At 37.6% G+C, this 26,338-nt stretch overlaps 1 protein-coding gene across 1 annotated transcript in view; it reads left to right on the top strand.

Moving 5' to 3' along the window:
* The window catches only part of HRAS (HRas proto-oncogene, GTPase), a 42,593-nt gene extending 27,510 nt beyond the window's left edge, over positions 1 to 15,083 (top strand). The window contains exons 4-7 of the mRNA XM_072421648.1: positions 4,665 to 4,843; positions 6,312 to 6,471; positions 7,059 to 7,183; positions 9,101 to 15,083. Coding sequence (XP_072277749.1) covers positions 4,665 to 4,843; positions 6,312 to 6,471; positions 7,059 to 7,178 — 459 coding nt within the window. The 3' untranslated portion in view covers positions 7,179 to 7,183; positions 9,101 to 15,083. The remainder of the gene's footprint in view (positions 1 to 4,664; positions 4,844 to 6,311; positions 6,472 to 7,058; positions 7,184 to 9,100) is intronic.
* The last annotated feature ends 11,255 nt before the right edge of the window (positions 15,084 to 26,338 follow it).

The following is a 26,338-nucleotide window of genomic DNA, read 5'->3' as shown; positions in this document are numbered from 1 at the left end:
CTCAAGGTCTACAGGCAGGGAGGTTTCGGTAAACTGTAACGTATGTGACTTTAATAAATATTAATGATATGGTTTTATTGTTTTGTATGCACAGAGACACCACATGAAACTCATACCTTATAATGTATCTAAATTAAAGACTAAAAAATGTTATATATTGTAACATACAAATCCTTAGATGTATTCATTTTTGTTTTCCCCTTTCAGTCTAAGAATATTTGCACAAATACAGATGATGTCTGTTAATCTTACCAGAATTAGGATGGTCTGTCACTGTGAGAAATACTAGCTCCATCATAATGAAGTGCTGCTTCCATAAAAACATAAATGATTGAAAAAAAAACGGGGGAAAACAAGAATTAAAAAAAAGAAAACTAATGGATCCACTACATGTAATAACTTGTAAGCTGCAATATATAACATTTTTGGTTTTAGTTTTAGATATTGTATAGGCTTAAATTAGACTCTTGATGGGAACCGACGTTCCCATCAGACATTTGCATTAGCGACTAGCAAACCAGTGGACCATACACATCTTTGTGCAAAAGTTTATTCATATTACAGTCAGAGATACTGAACTACTCTCTTCCACCCCATTCATTCTCTATGAGCTGTCATGTTGTTTCTCACCCACAGAAGCGGTCCAGAGTGGTGAAAGCAGTAACTGCTCAGCAACCTCATTGCTAATCTAAACAATAAAACCCTACAAGAATTAAAAAAGTAATACAATAGTATTAAACCAAAAAATAAAGCAAACGTTTTCAAGTGTATATAAACACAAGACCCAAGTTTTATTGCAAACAAAAATGAAAAAAATTGCAATCAGACAGGTTCTTTATTGCAGAAGGGGCTGGCGATATCCCTTCTACAATAAAATAACCTTTCCTGATTGCAGTTTCACTGGCCTTCCTTTGCTTTTTTCTTGCTTTCTGGAGTCAGATCTTCATCCATCTTAATTGGCTGGGTCTGGATGCTATAACTCCCGCACAGGTATAATTGAATTCTTTTAGCTCTGGCAGCTGTAGGGAAAGTGGGATATGCTGGGTAGATGCTGGCAGAATATTCATTGGCACTCCCATAGAGTGCATCTTGCTGCCATCTCTTTCACATGTACAGGATGCACCCTGCTATTCAAAAGATCTAAAAGAAAACCTGATTTGTCAGACCATCTTCATTGCTCTATACTCCGCATGGGAACTTGTCTTGTGTGTTGGTCCTCTGCTCTGTAGCCTCATAGGCAAGAAGTTGTGATGCCACTAAATGTTCAGCCACTGTTCTCTTTTTGCCAGCATAGGGGTTTTCAGCAATTTTGTATTTCTGTATTGATTTGAACTGGAAAAGCCACATATTCACGATCCTGTGAGGAGCAGCAGGACAAATTTTTTTATGAAACTAATTTATAAGCCATGACACTGAATTTCTGTTTCTGTTAAACATACCATTAAAAGAGTTTTGTAGTATGTATTCAGTGTTATAAAAAAATACCTGTTAATCCTACCAGATATCCATACAATTTAAGGATAGGTAAGTCGCAGTATGTTAAATTCTTGTTAATGGGTTTAAAAGTAAAAAAAAAAACATTTAATAAAATAGCACTTTAGTTAATGGCCACTAGGTGGTGATATATACCAGTGTATGTTTCTTTATTTATGTCAGTGCCTGCTTATAAATATTATTTATACAAGTGTATAACTTAACTATAAAAAACATTGATTGTTACAATATATTGACCAGTAATATTGATCAGAATTATTCTATCAAAGTTTATTGGGATATTTTATAGAAAGATCATACTTGATATCAGTTCCATATTTTTCTTTTCATTTAAATTAGTTTTGTTATATGAACTAATAAAGCCAGTTGTTTTTAAGTTATTGTGCACTTACTAATATAACTTTGGAAACCTTTCCAATCACTTTAGCTCTAATTTTGGTAAGGCCAGTAAAAAAATTGTTACTGTAATACATAAAGATCGCCACAAGGTGTCACTCTGTATCTGGAATCGAAGTCTTGGTTGGGACAGCACTTGTTGCAGTTGGGTATTAATTAAACCCAGATACATTTAAAAAGAACCGATTGAACAGAAACTTCAGTTCTGTGTAAACCGAAAACCCAGTGTTCTGTTTAAATCGTAAATGACCTATTTTAATTTACCATGCCATGGTATTTTCAAGCAGATCTAAACTTTTAGCTGTACCTCTTTCCCCTAATATAGTGCTAAAGTTTGTACAAACCCAACTGGTGAATCTTCAAGTAAAAAAAAAAATGTTTTTTTTTTTTTAGAATCCTGTCATGAAAGTTATTGTTCGGGCACATCATTTTATAGTAAGAGGATGCTCTGTCTTTTAGCTGTAATCTGGTGTTGTAACTATCACATTTATGATGGGGGTATAAGTAACAGTTTCAACACAAATTACACAAGCTGTTGTTGCGATCAGGAAACCTGCCAGAAGAAATACTGTGTGGACATTACTCGGGTACGCTGCAATTGGAGTGTAGGAAATCGGCAGCAATGAGAAGAAATAAAAGATGGAGGAAAAATAATTTATAAATAAAAGATCAAGCAGTTATTTTACAAACTTTTCTTTAATAATAATAATAATAATAATAATAATAATAATATTAATAATAATAATATTAACAATAAAATAATTTAACAAACTAAATATTATTTAGTCAGTGGCTAAAGAGGATCCATTATGACATTTTTAACATTATATAAAAGGGTGTTTTTTTCAACCATTTTTTTAATTTGAAGGGGAAGACTCCTCCCCTGCTGTCTTTACCGCTGGGGCGGTACAGACTGAATGGGAAACCTAGAGTATCAGAGGATGCTTCAGGCTGCTCCTTCTGCGCATGCCAAGCTGGGAAGGAAGAACAGGACCTACTGGAATCAAATTGCGGAGGGCTCCTGAAAAGTAAAGGTGTTTGGGTTTTTGTTTTTTTTGTTTTTTAAATTTCTGCTTTAAGTATATTTATCACACAGTATATTCTTTAAATGGTTATTTATAAAAATGTTTAAGTCATCTGAGCTTGGTTATGCTGCAAAATTCATCAACTGGAGAAATGCAATATTTTAGATTACCATGACCTGTAGCCGGAGAAATTGTTAGGTAAGCATATGGAACAGCTAAGCTAGAGTATGTTATCATGCTGGGTATGTATGGAGGTGTACAAACCCTTGGTCCACTTCTTCCTATATGCAGCTGGAAATTGAGTCTTTCTCTTTAAAAAGCTATCGGTTCCCTTTTAAAGAGCTTGATTGATCATTTGTATTTTCTTTGCAGTTTACATGGAATCCCAAATGTCTTTCACAAGTTTATCTTCTTTACAGAAATGTCTTACCCTGAATTCACTGCATACTGTTAGTTTTGTCATAGGGTGCATTAGAAGCTACAGCAAGTCAGATAGAACCTACAGTATATACTGGCTGATAGACTTCCAGCTCCTACTTTCTGGTCATTTAAAAGCGCACTCAAAACCCAGTACTACAATGTCAGTACTATTATTTCAATGCAGCATCAACAGCACTGTCAACCTGTTATAGGACATGCGAAAGTAATGAATAGATCTGGCAAGATCGGATAAAAAAACAATGTTACTGGAAAATTTAGATAATCCAAAAAGCATTGTGTTAATAAATATTACTGACACCTGCATCATTTATATTCTCTATAATTTAGGACATATTTCTAGTTTTCTTCTCCCAACTCACCTTTAGTTCTGCATCAATTGTTAGGACATAGTTGTTTGTCTAGTAATTTGTGTTCTCTTCCTATTTAAACTGTGTATCTAAAAAGAAAGACAGGTTTGTTTTTGGTCACATCCGTATCAGGTTCATTCTCATGCCACTCCTTCAGCTAATTGGTTATTTGGTTTAGGATCGGGGTCATTATACCGTGCCTAACTACTGTAATTGGTGCTGCTCCTTACTTGATAAAAGGTGCTTATCGTCTAAAACAAGAAAAGCTTATCACTCCGGTAATTGTATGTATTATTTGGGTGGATTCTGGGAAATAAGGATTGGCTGTCTGTATCTTGAGTTATGAATGGTGTCCTATAGGCTTTCCGTGTGGAATAAAAAAAAAACAATAGTCTTGGAGATTAGTTTCTAACATAAAACATGTATTCATGTCTGGCACATGCATTTCCAATTTCCTTGGCAGGTTAAACATTTTACAAAGATTTCAAATGTGTATTTAGCAGTTTATTGTTCAACAATGGCACCTAACACAAGAGGCTTCCTAACTGATTCTGAAGTGATTACATTGTTTAGTTTGACCCTTGGTATGGTCATTAAAGTCCATTAACTGAAGAGAGCTCAGTATTTAGTACAAAAGGATCCCAAGATAACCAAAAGATCAGTGTCTTTGATTACTGGACATCAATGGCTGCAAAGTTGGCCACACTCATAGAAAAGTTAGTGGAGCCACCAACAGATTTGATGTTCGATGGTTTTTCACTTTTGCAACAATATGGTTGCTTGTAGGGTGCCTTGATCCATCTGGCCATTGTGGTGATCGAAAGTTTGCTAAAATGGCCTAAAAATTGTGGTGTTCATGACCAGCATAATTCTGATTTATATTATTTGGGGTCTTTGCAAAAACAATTTGAAATACCCAATTGTAGTTGAAGCTTATAATGTTTCTTTTTCTCACTTGTAGGATTCCTACCGAAAACAAGTAGTTATCGATGGAGAGACCTGCCTTCTGGACATCCTGGACACCGCTGGTCAGGAGGAGTACAGTGCAATGCGAGACCAGTACATGAGGACGGGAGAGGGATTTTTATGTGTATTTGCCATCAACAATACCAAATCATTTGAAGATATTCATCAGTACAGGTGTGTGGCTCAGGGGACTTAAAATGGAACTGTATGCTAAAATAAAAAATTGCAACCAGCCAGGTCTTTATTGCAGAAGGAAGTATCTCTAATGCAATAAAATGATCACTATTTATTTATTTTTTATTTTCACTCGTCTATCATGGATCCAAGCATGGGCATGCCATCTTCCTCAGCTCCTTTTCTAGGTTTACTTTTCAGGAATTTGATCAGTCCCAGCAGTCCTGGAAATGCTAGGAGACCTGACATCCTGCACTAAACAGCGCATGCTTCCTGGATGTTCCCAACTTCTTGTAATCATTACGTTTTGTGTGCAGCAATAAATTTCTATGTTGTGTTGTCAGCCCTGTTCAGTTCTATGTTGATGGAAAATAGAATGCCTCCCAATCTCCTTATTGCTATAACATAGGAAGTAGGTGTCTTGTAATCCAGCAGAGAAGTACTCAAGACAGGGGTTACAACACTGCTGGGAACACATAGAAATGTGTGACTTAGGTATATATATTATTAAAGCAGGGCTATAGTTCCAGAAAAAGATACTATATGTATTTACACGTTACATTTTAACAAAATGGCTTTGAGGTTGGGCATTTACATTGGCATTCTTGTTCAGGAGCTTGCCAGAAATTGAACCTTTCCTGCTCTGCCCACACAGTATTTTTATACCTTTCCAGAGCCAACTTGTAAACTGGCTCTGGAAAGGTAAAAAAATAAATAAATAATAGGCAGCATTGTCAGATAGCACAATTAGAGTGTCGCAATCCTATATGGCTTCCCCCATGACCTTTGCAGTTATAGGGATTATGTCCTAAAACATTACAAAATTAGATATTCTAAAAGCTCATCCACTTGGTATCCTAACATTTTGAAAGGACCCAGAATCCTATATAAAGTGTATGTCTGGGTAAAAAAAAAGTCAGTACACCTGCAAACATGTACCTGGTATATAGCTCTTCCCTCTCCTCATCTGTACAACATAGACACTAAATATTCTATAGTCCAAGATAACTAGGAGGGGTAATTTAGACTCTTTGAAAATACATAGGAGGTGTGCAAAAGGCTCAGGAGAGATCTGAACCTCGGACACAATTTTTGTTTCTGTTTGCTCTTATTAATCAGATATAAGAACAGCCGACATATCCAAAGATAACAAATACCATACGCTTATTAGGGTTTACATACACTTTGGGCCTGATTTATTAAAGCTCTCCAGGGCTAGAGAAGATACTTTCATTAGTGAACCTGGGTGATCCCGCAAACCTGGAATAGATTTCTTCAAAATCATTTGCTAGCAAATGTTTTTAATACTGAACCAGATCCATTCCAGGTTTGCTGGATCACTCAGCTTCACTGATTAAAGTCATCCTGTCCAGCCTTGGAGAATTAATAAATCAGTCTCTTTGAATCGATTAATCAGAACAAGTATGTGTTTTAATATAATATTTATTTTATACTTATTGTTTTACAGGGAGCAAATAAAACGGGTGAAAGATTCAGATGATGTCCCAATGGTGCTGGTGGGAAACAAGTGTGACCTTCCAGCACGAACTGTAGAAACACGACAAGCTCAGGACTTGGCCAGGAGTTATGGCATACCCTACATTGAAACTTCTGCTAAAACTAGACAGGTAAGTGTTAGGAGTTTCTTATCTGGCCAGCGAACCCTCACTATTGGAAAATTGTATGATCAGTAAATAGTAATATTAAAAAGAAAGCACACCCTCTTTCAATTACATGGTTTGTTGTACCAGGATATAATAAAAAGTTATCTGGTCCTTAGCAAGTACTAAAATTATTCTATGAAACAACACCTGAGCTAAGTACAGTCTGACCTTGGGGTAATTTTCCTGGGACATCCACACCTGGGAAGATTAGCAATTGTCTTTATTGTATTCCACTTGTAAATAATCCTTCTCACTGTAGATTGATGGACTTCAAATTTTCTGTAAATGGGCCCCATAACCTTTCCTATATTATTAGGAAGAAAAAATTGCATCTTGAAGATTATTGCTGATGTCTTTCCTCCCTGGCATCGTATTAACACACACCTGAATGCTCCACCAGCAAACTGTCATGATGACATGGTGTAACATGTCATATGTTGTTTAGCTGAGGTTGTATTTACTTAATTGGAAGACATGCTAAGGACCAGATATCTTTTTCTTTTACTGTTCTGATTCTGCAATGACGCAACATGTTGCTCTGTCTTTTACAGGGAGTAGAAGATGCTTTTTACACATTAGTAAGGGAGATAAGGCAGCATAAGTTGCGGAAGCTGAATCCTCCCGATGAAAGTGAGAAGGGATGTCTGAACTGCAAGTGTGTTGTATCCTGACCATGGTAAGTGTAGTAACAGCTGACATAGTTATATGAAGTCTTAAAGATGGGTCATTTGTTCAGGGAACATAGGGAAAGTATAATACAAGTTTGGTGAGCACATATATTGACTTATTGTTGTATTCTGGTAAACTGTATTGAAGGGAAACTATACCGGTTTACAATACATACCAGATTTTTTTATACAAATACTCATTTAATACACAGGCAGTCATTTGCAAAGCACTATGGGTTATCCATAGAAACATTTCATATTGCAGCTCTTTTGTAATAAAACCTCATTCCATCACCACTGTGATTCATTCAAGCAGAAAGCTGTATTGGCCTAATATGTAAAAGACACTAGAGCACCATTTGCAGCATAATGTTAATATGCATTATTTTTTATTCACAGAAAAATACGTTTTATTAACATAATTTTATTTAGTCTTGAACATAAAAGAGAAAGAAAAAACAAAACCAGGATTTTAGGATTAGCCTGAAGAGGTCACAACAATCCCTCAACCTTCATTTTTAAAGTGAATCTATAGCGGAGAATAAATAGAACACTCACACCCTGGCTTATTCACATTTTTTATACCCCAAATATTTTGGCTATCTTCTTGAGATGTACTAAAGAGCTTGGTAAAATTTACCGTGTATTTTGCCTATGTCCACCTTCTCCAACATCATCTTCTTTGTTTACCCCTTCTGCCTGCAACTAAATGTCAAAAAACAAAAGTCTAGTCACTCATTGTCAACAGCAAAATGCATGATGACTTTAAAATTGGAGCAGCCACACTACCTAGATTGAGTAAGGATGTCTTCAGACCATTTTTCAGGCCTTTGTATTCGTTTTTAAAGCCTACAAACACTTAAAAAAGCCTTGTCAAAAATAATTTAAATAAAAGGGAATAGGCCTGTTTTTCATGCAGGCTTTTGGCTTTTAGCATGTGTTCAGAAGGGCATTTGGCCATCCGACCGTCTCTATAGACTTGCATTCAACTGCTTAAAAAAGCTGTACAGGCTTTTGCAAATGCAAACATTTTGTTGCAATAGTCCCACTCACTGATGGTCAGTGAAAGATTTATTTTGTAAGGAAGGAAATATGGCTGCAGCCACAAAAAAATACTAAATACAAACTGTGTTAGGCTGGGTCTACATAGACGGTTTCCCCAGCGTTTAACCTGAGGCTTTAAAAGCCAATGTTTGAAATTCAGGCGGTTTAATGCTTGCCTTTAATCCTCTGGCAAACCTGTTAAATCACGGTTTAATTTTTAAACAGTTGCAAGGAGCGTTATTTATAACGCTCAAGAACGTGCCTCAGGGTAACACTCTGCTGTGGATTAGCCCATTGGAATGCATAGAAATTTTAAACATGGACTTTTAAAGCCCCAGGTTAAACACTGGGCAAAACGTCCATGTAGACCCAGCCTTTATTAAACATGCTTTTTAGAAATACTCACTAAAGAAGTCCTCTTTATTGCCAATGGTATGTCATAGTTTCCTGTTGGAATTACTCTTGTTTTTGCCTCGTCCCACCTCATAAAGCTTTCTATTGGTCATTGAGGCCAAGCAGCTCAATAAAAGACAACTAAGGAGGCTTAGGAAGGCATTGGACCAATAGCTTCCCTTCCCTAAATGTTTAGATTTAGTTTCCTTTATCTTTGTTTCTTTTACCTATTTTGATATGTAGTTTGAACTAAAGGTAAACTCTGCCATGTTTGTATTTTTCAAGTTTGTTGTGCTTTCTAAAGCTTAGTTTTTGGAGAATTGTTTATATTATTTATATGGGTGAGCAGAGATGTGATCTCTGGACCTTTAAAGTGTGTTAGGGTTTACCCTGAAATTCCAAATAGCATCTCCATTTTTTGTGTTAATTTGTATTGTGTTAAAATAAATGTGCTTTTAATATTTTGTATTTATATAATTTTTTTACAGAATGATGGGTCAGTTTGACCTGAAAGTTTTCCCTTGTTCCTCCAGCCAAGTGCTCAAATCCCAGGTGGATAAGTGGTAGAAGAGACTAGAAGACACTACGCCTTTTGTGAAAAAAAATCTTCAGATATGAACTTGATTAACCTGGGAATTGTATTCTAATATCCAGTATTATAATGTCTTCTGGATATCTGAGTGTGCACCACGGGTAGTATTATGCCAGTAAAAGGGTTAATGGCATGACATTTGTTCTCTGTTCAGTAGTTCTTTTGCTCCTTGGACATTATGGATAAGTTAAAATGATTATGTTCCATATTAATTTGCATTATACATTGCAATCTTCACTTTGTTATTAGATTTTTAAATATGAATTTGGGCAAAGTTAGATTTTCCAAAATATAACACTACAGAAGACCCATATTTATGTGTCTTTATGTGATTCATCCCTTGCAAATTGTTCTCCTTGTTTTCATGCCTGCTGAGCAGTGTGTGTCTAGTAAGACATTGAGCAGGCATAGAAAATGTTACAAATTAGTGTGGTTAAGAAATATAAACATGCATTCTGTCCTTTTTTTCTTTAACAACAGTGCTAAATAAGTTTTATGAGATGTTCCACATTTCAAACAGAAGATTTGTTTGGGAAAAATGTCAGACTAAACTGTTAAAGGGTAACTTATCTCTGTGATACATCATTCCGAGACCTTAATTTTTACACCCTGCAGATGTACCCTTTATAGTACATAAATATTTTCCAGGTGTCATCCATGGTGGAAGGCTCTGATACTAACACATCTTCTGCCTGTGGTTACAGTCTGTAAAATTAGAAGAGATAATATGGTTAAGTAATAATTAAAGCTGAACTGCAGGAAGATAAAAAAACACAATTGATTCTAGTTATGTTTTTTTTTTACTTTTCGAGGTATTTACAGACCAGTACAAAAGATCAGCCTTACGTGCTGCAGTACTTGGAGAGAGGGGGTAGTTATTTAAATTACTTAGAGTTCTACTGTACTGCACAAAGCTGTGACCCAAACCAAATAAATTACTTATAGAAGGGGGAAGTTGCACAGAAATACCTTGTGGTCAGTGTTCCCTGAAACTGTCTTTGTCTATACACAGGCTGATGGGGGTCCTGGACCAGACTCTTCTACTTAACTGGGGTTATAAGAGGGGTCCTAGGAGACCTTTATTATCTGCCTGAATCATAGGAGTTACAAATGAGTAGCAGGTGAGACTAAAATAATAGAAATGACTTGCCTGATTACATCTGTAAAACCCGTTTAGGCTTTATACTTTTTTCCATATGTGCTGATTTTTGTTTTCATTTATTATATTACATTGGTGTAAAATAGACCCCCTCCCACAGTGAAATGATGTATGTGCTATAAAGCTGTGAATGCATTAAGTAAATGCATAGATCTTCCTTATGTATTTGCTGCATATTCATGCTATGGTAGAAAGGCTCCAGTTTTTTTGGGCATGAAAGGGTAAGGCTGTTTCTAAATAGGGTATTTTAGGTCTCCCACCAATTAATCATAATGCATTTATGGTCAAATGATACTGCTAGATATTCGGTACCCAAGCTAAGCCTCAGTATTATGTTAGAAAACATTATAGCAACATGTGGCAAAAAAGATGTTAATGGCAGATGGAGTTGGCCATCAGCGACCATTTATTAATTTTTGGGGGGCTGAATATTTACAAAACTCATCTATATTTAGACTTGCTACAACTACAGAATCACGAGTGGGGAAGTAGATTTTTTTGCATCTACCTCATTTAACCTCCCAACCGTTAAGCCTTTAAACCGTTACTTTTCCGTGCAAAAAAAGTTGCAATTATTGTTAACCCCGTACTTTTCTCACTATATTAAAATCTCACTTACCTGGTCTCGCTGTGCTCATCCAGCGCCGGGTCCGTGTTCCAGCGTCGTCCTCCAGCGTCGATCTCCCTCTCCAGCGTCGGGTGCCATCTCCTATACCAGCAGGACTGGTAAGATGCCGGCCGGCGGACCACAAGAGGCTTCTTACCTGGTCCCGCTGATCGTCCCGCGTCGTTCTCCTTCAGGCACGGGGTGCTCTCTGAAACAAGAAGCCGGCCGGCGGAGGAAAAAAAAGCCGGCCGGCTTCTTGTGCGTGCGTGCGGGATGACGACGGCGCGTGTGCGGGAAATTCAAATTGAAACTCATTCATTCATTATGTATTGGATTGGATACAGGAGTTTGTATTCAATCCAATACATAATGAGAGTTTGAATTTTGTTCTCATTTTGTATTGGATTGAATACAAAGTCCTGTATCCAATCCAATACAAAATAATAGAAAATATATTTATGTGGTTTTGTCTATAGGTATGTGATGGACACTAGGGAGGTGTTTTAGAAATATATATTACTATACAGTATACCGAATTATCGCATTTTCAGTATTTTTCATTTATTTATGTATTCTTGTTTAAGCTGAATTTTGTGTTTTTCCTTTAATTTTATTAAAAGTAATTTTTTTTTATTTTTTACATGATTGTGTGTTTCAAACATTTTTTATATTCATTATATCTACTAGACCCCTATTCGGACATATTTCTGTAAGTTACAGGTCTACAATTTAAAAAAAAAAATTCATGAAAACCTGTAACGCTTTTGGTACAGAAATCAGTGTAACGCCCAGGTGGTTAATGGGCATTTAAACAAAAATAAATTGTGAAATCCAGACCCTAATAGGACACTAACAGGGTCACAATTGATCAGTAATGTGTTGTTTTATTTGTTGTATTTATAAAGTCAATAGAAGCATATACTACTATATTATTGTATAGTGGGCTACATTAGCAATGCATGATCAGTTTTTGTAAGAGGATGCAAATCTTGGTTCTGCAACATTAACTACTTCCATTAACTTTATATAATCAAACACTGAAATGAGAAGTTTTGAAAAACACAAAAACTCTGAAAATAAAAAACAAACAAACAAAAAGCAAGCAAAACCACCTGCTTGCAGCTTTGACCCAAATAGTTTAGTGGTGTGCATAGTTTAAGGGGTGATTGGCAATCTGTTTGTGAACAAGGTTTCTAAATAAATGAAGCAAATCTGAAAAAAATAATATAGTGCAGCTTATCTGTATCTAAATATTGTATGGTATAGTATAGTATGGTATAGTATGGTAACATTTCATGTCCTCGCCAGGTGATTCTGCCGGTACCACACCTTAGTCCAAGGGTGAATAAGCTCACTTACTACACTGTATGTATGAAAAAACAGCTCTGTTACCTTTTGCTGTTTTGCTGGTTTAGACTACAAACACATTTTGATTTTATATTCTTTTCCTGGTACCACGGCCAAAAACAAAAGTTTGGCTAAGGTTCTAACATTTTCCACTTTATTCTGATTTTGAAATAATATTCGGGGTAGGATTACACATCCAGGTGAAGGCTTTTCCCTCTGTTTACTTCATTGCAGTGTTCTCCCCAGCCCCCCTATAACCGGGTGCACCATCTTGTGAAACACTTATTGAAAAATTGCGTCACAATACAAGGACCACCACCCACCTATAGCTTCTTCCAACCCAGTTTAAACATTTTCCTGGGCAATCAGGTTTAGGGGTGAACTCATGAAAACACTTGTGCACCATTAACCCTTTCATGATTAGAGGTCTCTATAAAAGTTTAAACCTGATTTGCAGCATTGGTATTTTTCATGTTCGAGAAGAACAGTGTCTTCTGCAGTTTTCAGTGTGCTTTTCTCTGCAAGTTGTTGCCAGGTTTGTTTGTAAGCTTATCAATGTTGATTGGAGCTAATATAAGTGATTTATAATCATTAGTAAGACTGTTTTGGATCCAGAATCACACACAAATACTGGCTCCTAGATCCACAATAGATTAATGTTCTCTCATCATGGGAGAATCAAACTGCATAAAACAAATAAAATAGACTTACCTTCAATCCCGCAGGGCAGTCTGATCCATCCGGAGGTGTTTTTCATCGGGTCCTGGCATCCATCCCCGAGTCGGCGGGCCAGGCGGCGCCATTGTCTCTTCTTCCTGGTTCTTTTTCCTATGTCACCCGACCCAGGCGAGAGATTGGATGACGTAGGATGGAAAAAAAACTTGCCAATCTCACTGCACATCCTTGAGATCGGCATATTTTTTCTTTTTTCACTATAAGGCTCCTTGTGAGATGCTCGGGCATGCGCAAGAGGAGCACCCAAGAGCCTTCCTTGATGCGTGACGTAGGTATCCCAGGAGGCTTTGCGCTCCTATTCATTCTCGATCGCCTAGGCCAGAGGTGAACAATTGTTCTTAGTCAGGGGCCACAATCTGAAAAAAAGATTTGCCAGAGAGAGAGTGGGTGGGTTATGTGCAGTGAGACAGCCCGCCCACTCATTGCAGGCTGAATGTGTTCCGCGCCTCTGGCCAGTGCGCCCCCGGCGGGGTTCTTCTACTGACTGAAAATTTCTACTTTTTTGTTTTATACCCACAGATTCTTACAATGCAACCGCATCCTGTTAGACTCTATTAAAAGGAAATAACATCCTGGAACCCAGCATGCTTTTTCTACCTTTGCCTGACCGCATAGTGTTTTCCTATGTGGTGGCCATATTGTCAATGTGGCTCAGTAACCCATTTAGGCAGCTGTGAATAGCCTGTTTCCTTCTAGTGGAGCTTCATACAGGTGAAGCTGGATATTGCCTCCTATACCAGTTTACATGTAGCATACTGAGATCCACATTCTCAGAAGCTTCATTTTCTGAGGCCAATACATTTAAATACAGTGGTACCAAGTCACTGATTTCAAGCTGAACTCCGGACTTGCATAGTTTTATAGGCTCCCTCCTGTAGGGAAATACACCTTATGATTTCCCTGCACACTATAAGCAATACACAGTGTGTATTAGAAGCTGCAGTAATAGATCCCACTACATTTCCTGGTTGGTGAATAATCACCATCATCTTGCCTCCAGCCTTACTGCTCCATTGCTCACCCCCTGCATTCATTAGATTTCAGTTCTTTGAGTTATGGAGTGTTAGTATAACATGTGGATGGTACCTTCAGTAGTCTCCATGCAAATGCAGCCTGCACAAATCCAGACTTTCACCCATTAAGTAATTCTGACATGCAGAGAAGTACCCAGGCAAAGCTAAATACAAGCATATTACAGTTCAGCAGTAATGCCAAGATTTTCAGAATGCTTTACATACACTAATTATTTTGTAGAGGAAGATAATAACTGAGAAGGCTAATTGGGAGTTAACACACACACACCCCAATTTGTGTCTATCATATAAGAAGTTCTTTGTTAGAGTTTGCATATAACTTTGACTTCTGTGTGAAAACAACCCATCGGGGTTGATGGGTACTGCCATTGCAACCTGTAAGTGCAGGCTTTTTTGTCTGAACCCTTGACATGCTTGTTCTAGATCAAAGACTACATTGTAAAGAATCTACCCTGGAACCTGCACTGTCAAAAATAAGTAATCTGCACCAACTGCTATTGTTTGATATTAAAAAGAGCATTGATAGGGGGTTTCTGTGCAACATGCCTTATATAGTACAGGTGACTGTGTGTCACTCTTTTATGCAATTGTTATTTTAATGGGACATAAATTCTATTTAGCTTATCCAGGTCCAATAATTCCAGATCTATAAACATTCTTTGATATATTATGCCAGATAGCCTCCAGTAAAAATGTCGCAGGTCTGGGGCTAATGGTGTGAAGCTGCTTAGAATCCATTGTGTGTCTTAGTCTTACCTACTGAACAACAAGAGTCTAACATTAACCCTCAAATACCATTTTGATCTGGTAGACTTGTATATTCCTGATCTATTCTGTTTCAACATACAATGACATATTGAAACCTGGTCTGTAAATTGTATCATACATGACTTCCAAATTCTTTTGAATTGCTATAAGAAGAAAAAAAGCTCAACCTGTGTTTTTATTTATTGTACATACTATGCTGCAAATTTACATTAAAGTTCTGAGAATTCAATACCTGTGTTTTGATTGGTGATATAACAGTTATGGGGAAATATTGGACTTTGTAAAATGTGTTTTCAGGAGTTACTAGAGTTTTTGACTTTTTACTATACACAAAGGATATGTATAGAGTATTTTCATATATTTACATTATGCTCAGAAATCTAGAAAGGCTTTCTTTATCAATTAACATTAGACAAAAATGCACAGCTCACTCAAGGTATATCCTCTTCTAATGGAGGCATCTAGATCTTCAGTGTAATAATAGTAATGTTGCTGATGCTAGGCTTTCGTTTTTGTGTTTTTTTTTTTAAACATGAACCATCACCATCAGTATTAACAATATTTAGAGTATGTACATACAGTATATATACACACGCACACACTTAGGTGCAAGTGGTATATGATTCTGAATTTGACCTCATGTCAGATGTTTGCAAACCCTGTACAATCAGTCTGCTGCTTCTACTAAGACCCATAAAGGTTAATGAACTACAGAAAGCTCTGCCAGGCAGGGTTGTTGTGCTTGGCAGAGCTCTGTATATCTCAGGACTGAATAGGCAGAAATACAAATCCTTTGACAGGTAAAACAGCTCCCATATATGTATTTAAGCTATGTATTTAAATACTATGCTTTAAATATGCATTGAGAATCTTGGCTTACTTTTGCTTAACCACTTGGGTCCTGGTTGCCCCTTTAATCAGGGCTTGTTTGGTATTTACTGTATTTTTTGCTGTATAAGACGCACTTTTTCTTCCCCAAAACTGGGGGGGAAAAGTTGGTGCGTCTTATACGACAAATGTGTTATAAAATAATTAAAATAAGATACTCAGCGTGTGTCTCCTCTCCTCGCTGGCTGCAGCGTGTGTCTCCTCTCCTCGCTGGCTGCAGCGTGTGTCTCCTCTCCTCGCTGGCTGCAGCGTGTGTCTCCTCTCCTCGCTAGCTGCAGCGTGTGTCTCCTCCTGGCTGCAGTGCAGAGCGAAAGAAGCCGGCACAGCGGCCCCTGCTGATCCCTGCCCTAACTGCTGTACAGTGGAAAAAAAGGTAAGAACGGCACAGAGTGATCAGAAGGGGAATTTGAATGGCACAGAGTGATCAGAAAGGGAATATGAATGGCACATGAGTGATCAGAAGGGGAAGAGTGATCAGAAGGGGAATACCGGTATGAATGGCACATGAGTGATCAGAAGGGGAATAATCTTTCAGAATCTTTTTTTTTCTAGATTTTCCTCCTTTAAAATTGGGTGCGTCTTATATTCCGGAGCGTCTTATACGGCGAAAAATACGGTATTTGTCCCAGAACCCCTTTGAAAATGACTTTCAGGGTCCCGTGGCCAGCAGAACTGAGTTTCCAAAAGAAGTCACCATGTGCAGACTAAAACAAAATGGCAGGTTCAAATGACTTCCAAGTTAGGGAATAATGGGTGTTGGTTGCTGGCCAACACAAGAAGAGTATACACCATTTCCATGGACAAATTTTCCCTTACTGCAATTTGGGGAAAACTGAGGCCTTGAAAAAAAAAAATTAATAGGTATTGTGATATCGTGGAAAATATTTAGTGTGATATGGTGGAAAATATTAGGTCCGGATCTCCCCATTAAAATTAACAAAGGGTCTTTCTGTGTAAGATCTTTGTGCTAATTTAATTTTTTCTCCCCTTTAAAATAAGAACGGGTCCTAAGTTGTAATAGTTTGCTGTTCATTAATTGTCTGTAGACCGTGTGTCTCCAGTTTTGTAAACGTAGTCTTGTGTCCCAGGTGTCAAAAACCTCAGATAAGACCAAACAGAGCATCTCTGATATGTATTCTGATTTATTCCTAATCTTCCTAATATTCCTAATCCTAATAATTTCCAATATACCATTCTATATAAAGTAATAGATGATGGATTTGTAGCTGGATCATTATGGTGAGCATTTTTAGATCAAGAACTTGTTTCTTAGGCTGCAGGGAAGCCTTGAAACCATATTTTCCCTGCTCTGGGGAACAAGAAGTCCAAGACATACCTAGTTTGATCTCTATGAACATCGTATTTTGTAGTAATAAATAATTTGGGGTTTGGCAGTTCATAAAACCTGTACTTTGTGAAAATATTAATAATGGCTAGAACCAGGGCATTTTGGAAGTGTCCATTATCCATGTGGACAGTCCCTCAGACAGCCCCCACCTTGCTGTCATTGGATGGCCCTATTTGTCCCACCTTTGTTGTTGGCATATAAGCAATGTAAGCCCAGCAGAAGGAGCTCTCACTGATACCATCATGTCGCTAAGGGCAAAGGCACTGACACATTAAGCACTGCAGGGAGCCCAGTGACTCTGACTAATAACTTGGACTTTACACTGCAACCTGGACCAGGAAATCCAACTCTACCTAAGTATTATTTCACAGTTTTCCCCTTTTATTTTATGCTGTTGCTATATTTCTGCTAGAGTTCTGGTATTATTCTTTGATTAGTGTTTATGTCTCTGTATTTATTTATGCACTGTTTTTGATTGTTTGTATCTTATAAAACTCTATAAAAAGTGTAAGCTGAATCTCTGAATGCTATAAATAGAAATAGTGTAACTTGCAAACCCGAAGCGCTACTATAACATTGTGATTTCTGAGACATCCCTGTTTGGAGTGGTAGCGGGTGACCCTACATAGGGTAACGGTGCGTGCTTCCGTCTAAGCACGTGGTGGCAGTCTACCTGTGATGGTGTGTTTAGCAAGGGTTAACAGGAGTGGTTAACCTTGTCCCGTGACAAACCCCTCTTGGGCCTGCTGGTGTGTGGACTGTTGCGGCGCATGGTGGAAGGCCTATGCGCAGGGGTACGGGCTGAGAGGGCATTCGTCACAGGTATAAACTATTGTCTCTATTTTCTCCTACTACTACTACTACTACTACTAAAATTGTGGACCTGAGGATGAAAAAAATAAAATGATTATACTGTATTTTCATGGCCAGACTTTTCAGATATAATTTAACATCCTTAAATATATCCTATATATATATATATATATATATATATATATATATATATATATTATACATTTTTTCATATATTATAACATTTTGACCTAGTTTAACTATTATCATGCTTGAAAATGTCATCAGGTCGAAAGACTGTCAACCGAATAATAATAATAATAATCGAAGTAGGCCTAACAAGAGACCAGTCGCCACTAGTGGGTTTGTGAATCCAACTATTATTATTATTATTATTATTATTAATAAACAGGATTTATATAGCGCCAACATATTACGCAGCGCTGTACATTAAATAGGGATTGCAAATGACTTTCCTCTCCAGAACAACCACACTTCCTCTCAATATGAAAACTGGCAACCTATTCAGCTGTGTTAAGAAACAGCGACATCTTGTGGTTGAAATGCAAAACGTCAGTAGTCTTATATTTAATTACAACCATTAAACAGTGAATGCTATCTTCTCAATCTCACATGTCAATAGTAATATTGTTGATGAGATGTTATATTTGGCAATGCTGGTTTTTGGTCTGGTGCACAATTGGTTTCTTGTGCTGTTTGTAATTTGTTATGAATAAGTAGTTGCTTGGATTGTTTTTAATTAATTTGTTGTTTGTATTATTTGTACTTTTATTGTACTTCATGTAGTTCATTGTTAAGAACAAAGAATAAGGACAATCTGTAGAATCTGGGAAAGAATGTTGTAAAGAACTTACTGAGGAGTTGCTGAAACACAAACCAGGGTGAAGCTGGCAACAGTAAATAGATAGTAGAGGTAGACACTCCAGCGGTACCAAACCGTCATTAGGTTGGGTCAGATACCTCCAACTGCTGCTTGTTTCTCTGTGATTAACTAATGCCTTCTTTGCTGTGCCTTTGCACCCAGATAGTTAAAATGTTTTTGTCTTTGAGAGCATGCAAAGATGTTGGACGCTTTTTACACATGGAGGTACTGAATGGATTTCGGAAAAAGGTAGTACATTAATATTACAGTTTTTAGATAATTTGCTTCTGTGCTTTGATGATGGGGAAACTTGTGGGAAAGAAACTGTTTTTTAGCTAAGACACGTAATAAAGCAAATTAAAGTGAGCTGTAAAAGTTGTATTTTTTGCAAACATTGGATTGAATGGGTCTAGTAGGGTACCGCTGAGAGTGGATCCTAAACGCCTTTTTAATAATGAGATATTAAACACTTCCAATTTGTTAAAATATCATGTCCAGGGTATGAACGATCTGAATCATCTGGCTGTGTTAGAGCAGTGGCAGCATGTGCATTGTTGCTGGAAAAAGAAGCCGACTTGGTCTTGGATATCACAGTTACTTTACTTTACTTTAAAAAGCCTTAGTCAGAAGGTGGGTTTACTAAATATGGGGTTGTTTTACTTACACCTATCAATTTAACAATCAGATAGTGTAATATATTAAATCTTGCTACACACTTTCCATGTGTTGTGAGTGCTTCAAGAAAAGTGGATGTACATGATTACTATGAATTTATACAAACTGAGACACAGGGATTAGCAAATGTATCATCTAACTAGTTATGTAACTAATCCTGATTTTAGGATGTTTATAGATGGTTCCAGATACTATATTGATGATCAGTAGCCACATACTGGATATGCAGTGGTAACTGATGGCGTAATAAACCAACAGAGTTTACCTTCCAATGTGTTAGTTCAGGAAGCTGACTTGCAAGTCCTGATTGAAGCATGTACTCTGGCCAAGGTAGGAGAGATATGGTCTGAACATATAACCCCTATGCATTTGGCATAGCATAAGACTACGGTCCCTATGGATGGTCAGGTATTGCATGACATTTACAGGTAAGCCAATTAGAAATGGCTAATTAATGGGAGAGCTTCTTGAAGCCCTATAACTTCCTGAGGTAACTATTGTAAAAGTGCTGGCCCATACAAAGCTTCAGACTACAGAAGCCCAAGGTAATGTACAGGCAGATGGGGGGGCCAAAGAAGCTGCTCTCCTGCCAATAGCACCTAAAAGAATAATGTTATCTGACATAAAAGATAATTAAGGGCATTTGAACTTGGTCCCAGCAAAATTACAGGAACAGGCTTCGGAGGAAAAGAAAAATAGATGGAGCTGGGGGCCAAGAAAGACAATGAAAATGTTTGACAGCATGGTCAGATTTATTGTTTGCCCCTATCATTGTACCCCATGATGGCTCGTCTTTCGCATGGAATCGCAATGTCACAGTAAGGAAGTACTGCATAGCTCCTGGATTTACAGCCTTTGCTACAAGATCTAATATTTCCTGCCTTACCTGTTCATGCCATAACCCTGGCCAAGTAGTAAAGACTCCCAGTAGACACTCACCTAGACCAGAGTACCCCTCTTACCCATCTACTTCAAGTAGAGGTTATACAGCTTCCAAAAGTGGGAACATTTGAATATGTGTTTGTGTGTGTGTATACATGTTTTCGGGATGGCCTAAGGCCTGACTCGTAGCTAGACTTACTGCTAAGACAGCAACAAGGAAATGATTTGAGTTTGTCTGCATATCTGGGTCCCTAAGTAATAGAGACAGAACAAGGATCCCATTTCAAAAGGGATGTCCTATCAGAAATATTGACTGCCCTAAATTGACTTCCACACACCATATGATCCTCAAAGTATGGAACAGTGGAGAGACTCAATGTTATTGATAAAAACAGGACTGCCAAAATACTGCTAAAATTGAGAAACCTTGGGCTGAATGCCTGCCTATTGTATTGTATTCAATATAATAATATAACAGCCAAAGAGAATTATAAGTTCTCACCTTATGAAATATTATTTGGGATGGTCCCTAGAACAGGACTGTACTTTCCCCAACAGTTGCAAGTATTTTATTTTCATATGACAGGTTTTATGGCCTCTTTGCAGAAATGTCTAAATAGGGTGCATAAATATATGTTTGATTCCATTCCAGATCCAAATGCAATTTCTGGATCTCAAAGGTTTAAACCACAAGATTGGATGGTGATAAAAACCAGATGAACCTTGGAACCCATGGTTGGATAGTAATAAACAACAGCAGACATGCCTGGATACACGCCTCTCACTGCAAGAAAGTGATTTGGAGAATGAAGCATGAAATGTGTATATTATGTATATGTGTTGTTTACTAGTGTTGTGGGGATGGGATGGGTCCAGAGTACGCCTTTTTAGACAATATGGGGTATAAACACATGGTCCAGGGAACCAAACAGTATGATTGGGATGTATCATTGTTATCCTGGGTAAACCCAGTTAGTAAACTGGTTAGGGGAATAGATAGTAAAAACTGATGATTAGAGAGTGACTCTAGTTATGTACAAGATATCCACCTAGTTTTCTGACCTCCGGATCGGAATGGTTTTGCTCCAGGCAGGGCGTCCACAAGAAGGCACCATGCCTAAAGTAGGTGTCTGTATGGTCAGTAGAATGACCAAAAGGGGGGAATGAGAAGGTAGAGACTTTATCATAGACTCCATGTTGTTTTAGTCTCCATTTTGAAGCAGAATTATCCATGAGACATATAACAAGAAATGTGCTTCATTGTGAGGGGTGAACATCCTGAACAACTTTTTTTTTATCTCCTTGTCTAAAGTGATAAAGGAGCACCTAGGGATTCCCAGGATATCAGGGTTGTAAACTGTTGGGGCCATCAATCACTCAGGGTTCCTCTGAATAGTCACTTCAAACAATTTATTACTTTTGTCACTTATCATTTCAAACATGAAATTACTTTTGTACTGGTATAAATAACACTATGTTTTGCTGAATGAACCAGAACAGCAACTCTATCAGAATTGGTGTCTGTGTCTGTTTTCTTACGGTCATAATATTAACAGCTGACGTATTCTTTAATAGATAAATTTCTTCCTTGACACTGCACACAACTCGCCCACTCTCTTATCGCAGGCTCAGATCCGGGAGACGTGTTCTGCAGCTCTGGCCAGGGTGGCACCGGCCAGAGCTGCGGACCACCCAAACGACCAAAGAATCATCCCTATTGGGCCATATACGGCCCGCGGGCCATAGTTTGCCCATGGCTGGCCTAAACAAGCCATTCAAATAATATTAAATCATGCCAGCAGTAAAGTTGTAGCATTACTGTAGTGCATGTGATTTTTGTTTGAGAATAGTTCTGTGATTGTAATCACCATGACATTTTAAAAAGGTAATTTTAAAAACACATGACATGTTTTTGGTACCAGGTTGGTGTGTGTTTGTATTGGCAGCTATGTTTGCTGGTATAACTTTTGCATCAGGCAGAGCCACACCCCTACATACCCAGTTTAGTTATTCTTGGCCAGAATGTTTTGAAATGATAAAAACATGATTTCCATACAGCTGTTAAGATGAAATAGGATATTTGTTACAAATAGAGTGATACACACATACACTTCAACCAATTTTGATTCACACACTATGTGCTGTATCTAATATTAAATTGGCTTTTAAATAACTAAATACTGTGTGTCATACTTACAGTAAATAATGTTGACAAAAGAAAAACGAATGTTCCTCAGTGTTGGTAAAATAAAATAATCTGGCATAGTGTAAAACAGTATAATGGAGGATCCCATAGAACCACTTCTACATTAGGATTCTACATTTTTAGATTAGGATGAAGTGCTGACCCACAAACTCCCCTCCTACCCATTTACTCACCTTGCAGCTTTTGCTGTAGCCATGCGATTCCGCCTCTGTGTGCTGTTGTTGAGAGCATTGTGTTCTCATCTTGCAGGTCCATTTTTTATCTAAAATGCAGTGAAATCCGCATAGTCCATTTTTTTGTATGTCCCTGTCATTCCATCATATCAGAAGCTGCCAGTAGGAATATGTATGTGTGTTCTAAAGCTCCTTTCTTTTACTAAATTCAGATTATCTGTATAGAACTTGGGGTTGTAGTAGTACCATGGCATAACACATTGGCTCCTTTGGAACATTATTCTCTACTCAGTCATGTATCTCATAATATGCTGTTAAGTGTTTTCACTTTACCTTAATCAGGGTCCAAGACACTAGGGCCAGTAGGTGCAAGGAGCCTTAAAGCAGAAATCCATGGAATGCATAAAGCAAAAGCTTTATGTAATTGTAATTGTAAAAGTAATTGCATGCAGTGCAAATTCATCTCCAATCAGAATGAACAGTAGTGATCAGACAACTAATCTCACATCACAATACTAACAAATATGTCATCTTTGATACTGCAAATATGTCATCTTTGATTAATTTCAGGTCCTGAATGGTTAAATGGCAAAATGAAGAAACTTTTTATCAAAAAGTTTTTCCACATTGGGAAAAAAATGTATGGGGTTTGCATTATTAGCTTCACTTGGTACATAATCTAGAGCTTCTAAACTCTCGCCTATTTCAACTTAATGAAGGGTTCTGGACAAATTTTAGAACCTATAAATAAATTCAGAAGCAACAGAAGGGTTTAGTAACACCAGGCCTGGTGAGGGCAAAATTAAAGAAGAAAGACTGTTTCAAAGGATGGAAGGCTTCCACTCCATCAGTTGGCCAACACTTTGGTTCATCATCCTTTGGACTGAGAGTAGTGATGGGTACAAAAGCAATGAGTATTAGTAAAGCATTGAGTAGCTTTGATCCCACTGGGCTGAGGGCAGTCCGAAATTGCTGACATCTTTTTTTGATCCATTGAGACACTGTCATTGGAGACGTTAAAGCCTAGCAAGGACACCTGCAGGAGTTCAAAGAGGCATTTTATGGTCTTAGCATTCAGTTTGAGTCAGTGCAGACATAGCATTGATATGTGAGTAGCTCTGTGTAAAATTTTGATCATCTAGATAACAGACTAAGCACTTGTATAGATCTCAAAAGATATAACTAAAAGAGTAGGAAGACATCTGGGGTACTGCTGAGGTCGAATGGCACGACAAGGTATTTGTAGTCTGTGTCCCTGGTAATAAACAGTGACTTCCACTTATTTCACTCTTTAATCTGAATATTTTAGGTGCTACACCTAGCTCAGGGGTCCCCAACCCCCAATCCGTGACCCACTAGTGGGCCGCGGCTATCTGACAGGTGGGCTACAGCCCTGGCCAGTGCACCCCCCAGCAGGATCAGAAGAAGTACCCCGCTTGGGGAAGCACACCAGCCAGAGCTTGTCCGGGCTTTTAGTTGTTCGTGAACTCCAAAAGGTTGGGGACCACTGACCTAGCTGGGTCCTTATTGGTTTCAAATTGGACATAAATTTTTACGTTCTTTAAATGAAAGCAGTGTCTCTGATTTTTACAGTAAAAAGCAACACAGGGAGTTAATCAGTTCATATGCTGACAGAGAGGACACTTCATTAGTGTGCTGCTTTTTCTTTTACTGTCCGTCACAGCCTGGAACAGGTCTAGTACTACCTCAGTTCAGAGCCAGTGTATTGAATGATGTTGAGTATCAAACTTTATTGGTATCAACATCTAGCGACAGAAAAAAGTACAATGGGGGAACTATTTGGGCTGAAGGTAAAAATTGCATCAAAAGCTGGTTTCCATTATTTTATCCTTTAACTAGTTTTTTTTATTGTGTTAAATAAAAAATAATTATTTATGTTTATTATCTTCCTATTCCTGGTTGAAATTCAACATTAACTTTCCTCGCTGCATCATGTTGAGAATTAATACAAACATTCAAGAATCAAAGCAGTTAAAACTTTGAGTTTGGTTTTAGGTCCACTTTAACCCGAAATACAAAAACTGGCATTGCCAACTTCTACCTGAAAATAACATTTGCATATCTTTCTATTAAGACACTAACCCAGAAAAAGGGTGCTGCTAGTTAACCAGTAACTCCACACCCTAGGGAACACCTAAAATAAGGGCTTGCTATCCTAAAACATTTACAAATGTTAAGCTCTTTGTCTTTCTGTTGTCCAAGTTTCTATGTGTTTGGGAAAGGGGGCAGGGCTCCAGCTGCCTAAGTACAGTTTATTTCGGTCCTGCTATGGAAATATACTCCATTTGTGTTCCTAGGAGCTCTACGGTAATAGAAGACATGCAGGTATTGTAGGCTCTCATTTTCTTTTCTCTGATTATGTTTTTATCCATAGCTGATAGATAATTTTATTTATTTTTTTATCAGATGTTGTATGGATGAATTTATACCAGTACAAAATCACCTAACCTGCTGATTAGCCTACACCAGTATTAAAATGTTTTATCTACAATAGAACTTTGTTTTGATATCATGTAGTAAAGATTTATTTGTATGAAATTATTGCAATATGCTATTTTTTAACAATACATATTTACTGCTATTGTAAATACAAAAAAGGAAAAAAGAAAGCTCAAGCAAATGATAAAACAGGACATCTAAACATATTTTATAAATCACTGGAGAGGAGAGACAAAAGTCTGGCTGCAGACTGGGAGAGATTCAGTGGCTTAAATACTTTTTTTTGCAAGTTACTGACCCAAAACAAGTAATGAGATCAGGATTTATGGTTTCACCTACTGCCTACCTGCGTGTTCCAAATTAGGCCTTATTGCCACCTTTACCATGATAGGCATTCTAATGTGCCACAGGATAACACATAGTAATGCATTGTAGATGTGCACTGTAGTGGCATTGTCAAACTTTATTTCAGTGTGCTGCAACTGACCTACAATATACCACATTACAACACACAGATGTATTGTAAATATAGATTGTGCTGCAAAAAAAATCTGCAGGATCTGTTTTTGTGTGTGGTTTTAGCTAGAAATACATTTAAAATCAAAAGTTTGTCTATTGAAATGTGCTGGAACAAATAATAAAAGGATTCTGCACACATTGAATTCTGGAAACAATCTTTCATGATTGTTTGTGGTGACAGATGAATGAAAGATGAATGCACTTTACACAGCACTGTTCTGTTCCATGAAGAGGGGGGATACAAGCGAGAGGCACCCCACTGTGCTCTCCTCCATTGTAGTGAAAAGTGGGCATTCCTGATCTTCATTCGCTTATCTTGATACAATTATCTGAGGTCTCTACAAAGTGTTAGGTTCAAATTAAAATGAAGCAGACGATTAGCTTTTATTTTATTGTGGCCAGTAAAACCCGTCTCTCCATGTTTTCCAGTACAGTTTTTCCTTTAAACCTTAAACATTGTGTTGTAAAATAATCAGATGGTTGCATAAAAATCCAGGACATACAATGTCATTGTGCACTCCATTGTATAAATCTTTTGTTTAAATCTAATTTAAATTAACTACCAGCTATGGATGCAAGAGAAAATACCTGATTTTCCAGGTCTTTCAGATGTTTGGTAGGTGTGCCATTGTTTATAGTTGCTGTCCAAAGCCAGCCA

The sequence above is a fragment of the Pyxicephalus adspersus genome, chromosome 9 (genome assembly GCF_032062135.1).
Source record: "Pyxicephalus adspersus chromosome 9, UCB_Pads_2.0, whole genome shotgun sequence".
NCBI classification, from domain to species: domain Eukaryota; kingdom Metazoa; phylum Chordata; class Amphibia; order Anura; family Pyxicephalidae; genus Pyxicephalus; species Pyxicephalus adspersus.
The sequence above is the reverse complement of the archived record's forward strand: the minus strand, read 5'-3'. Positions and strand labels throughout refer to the sequence as shown.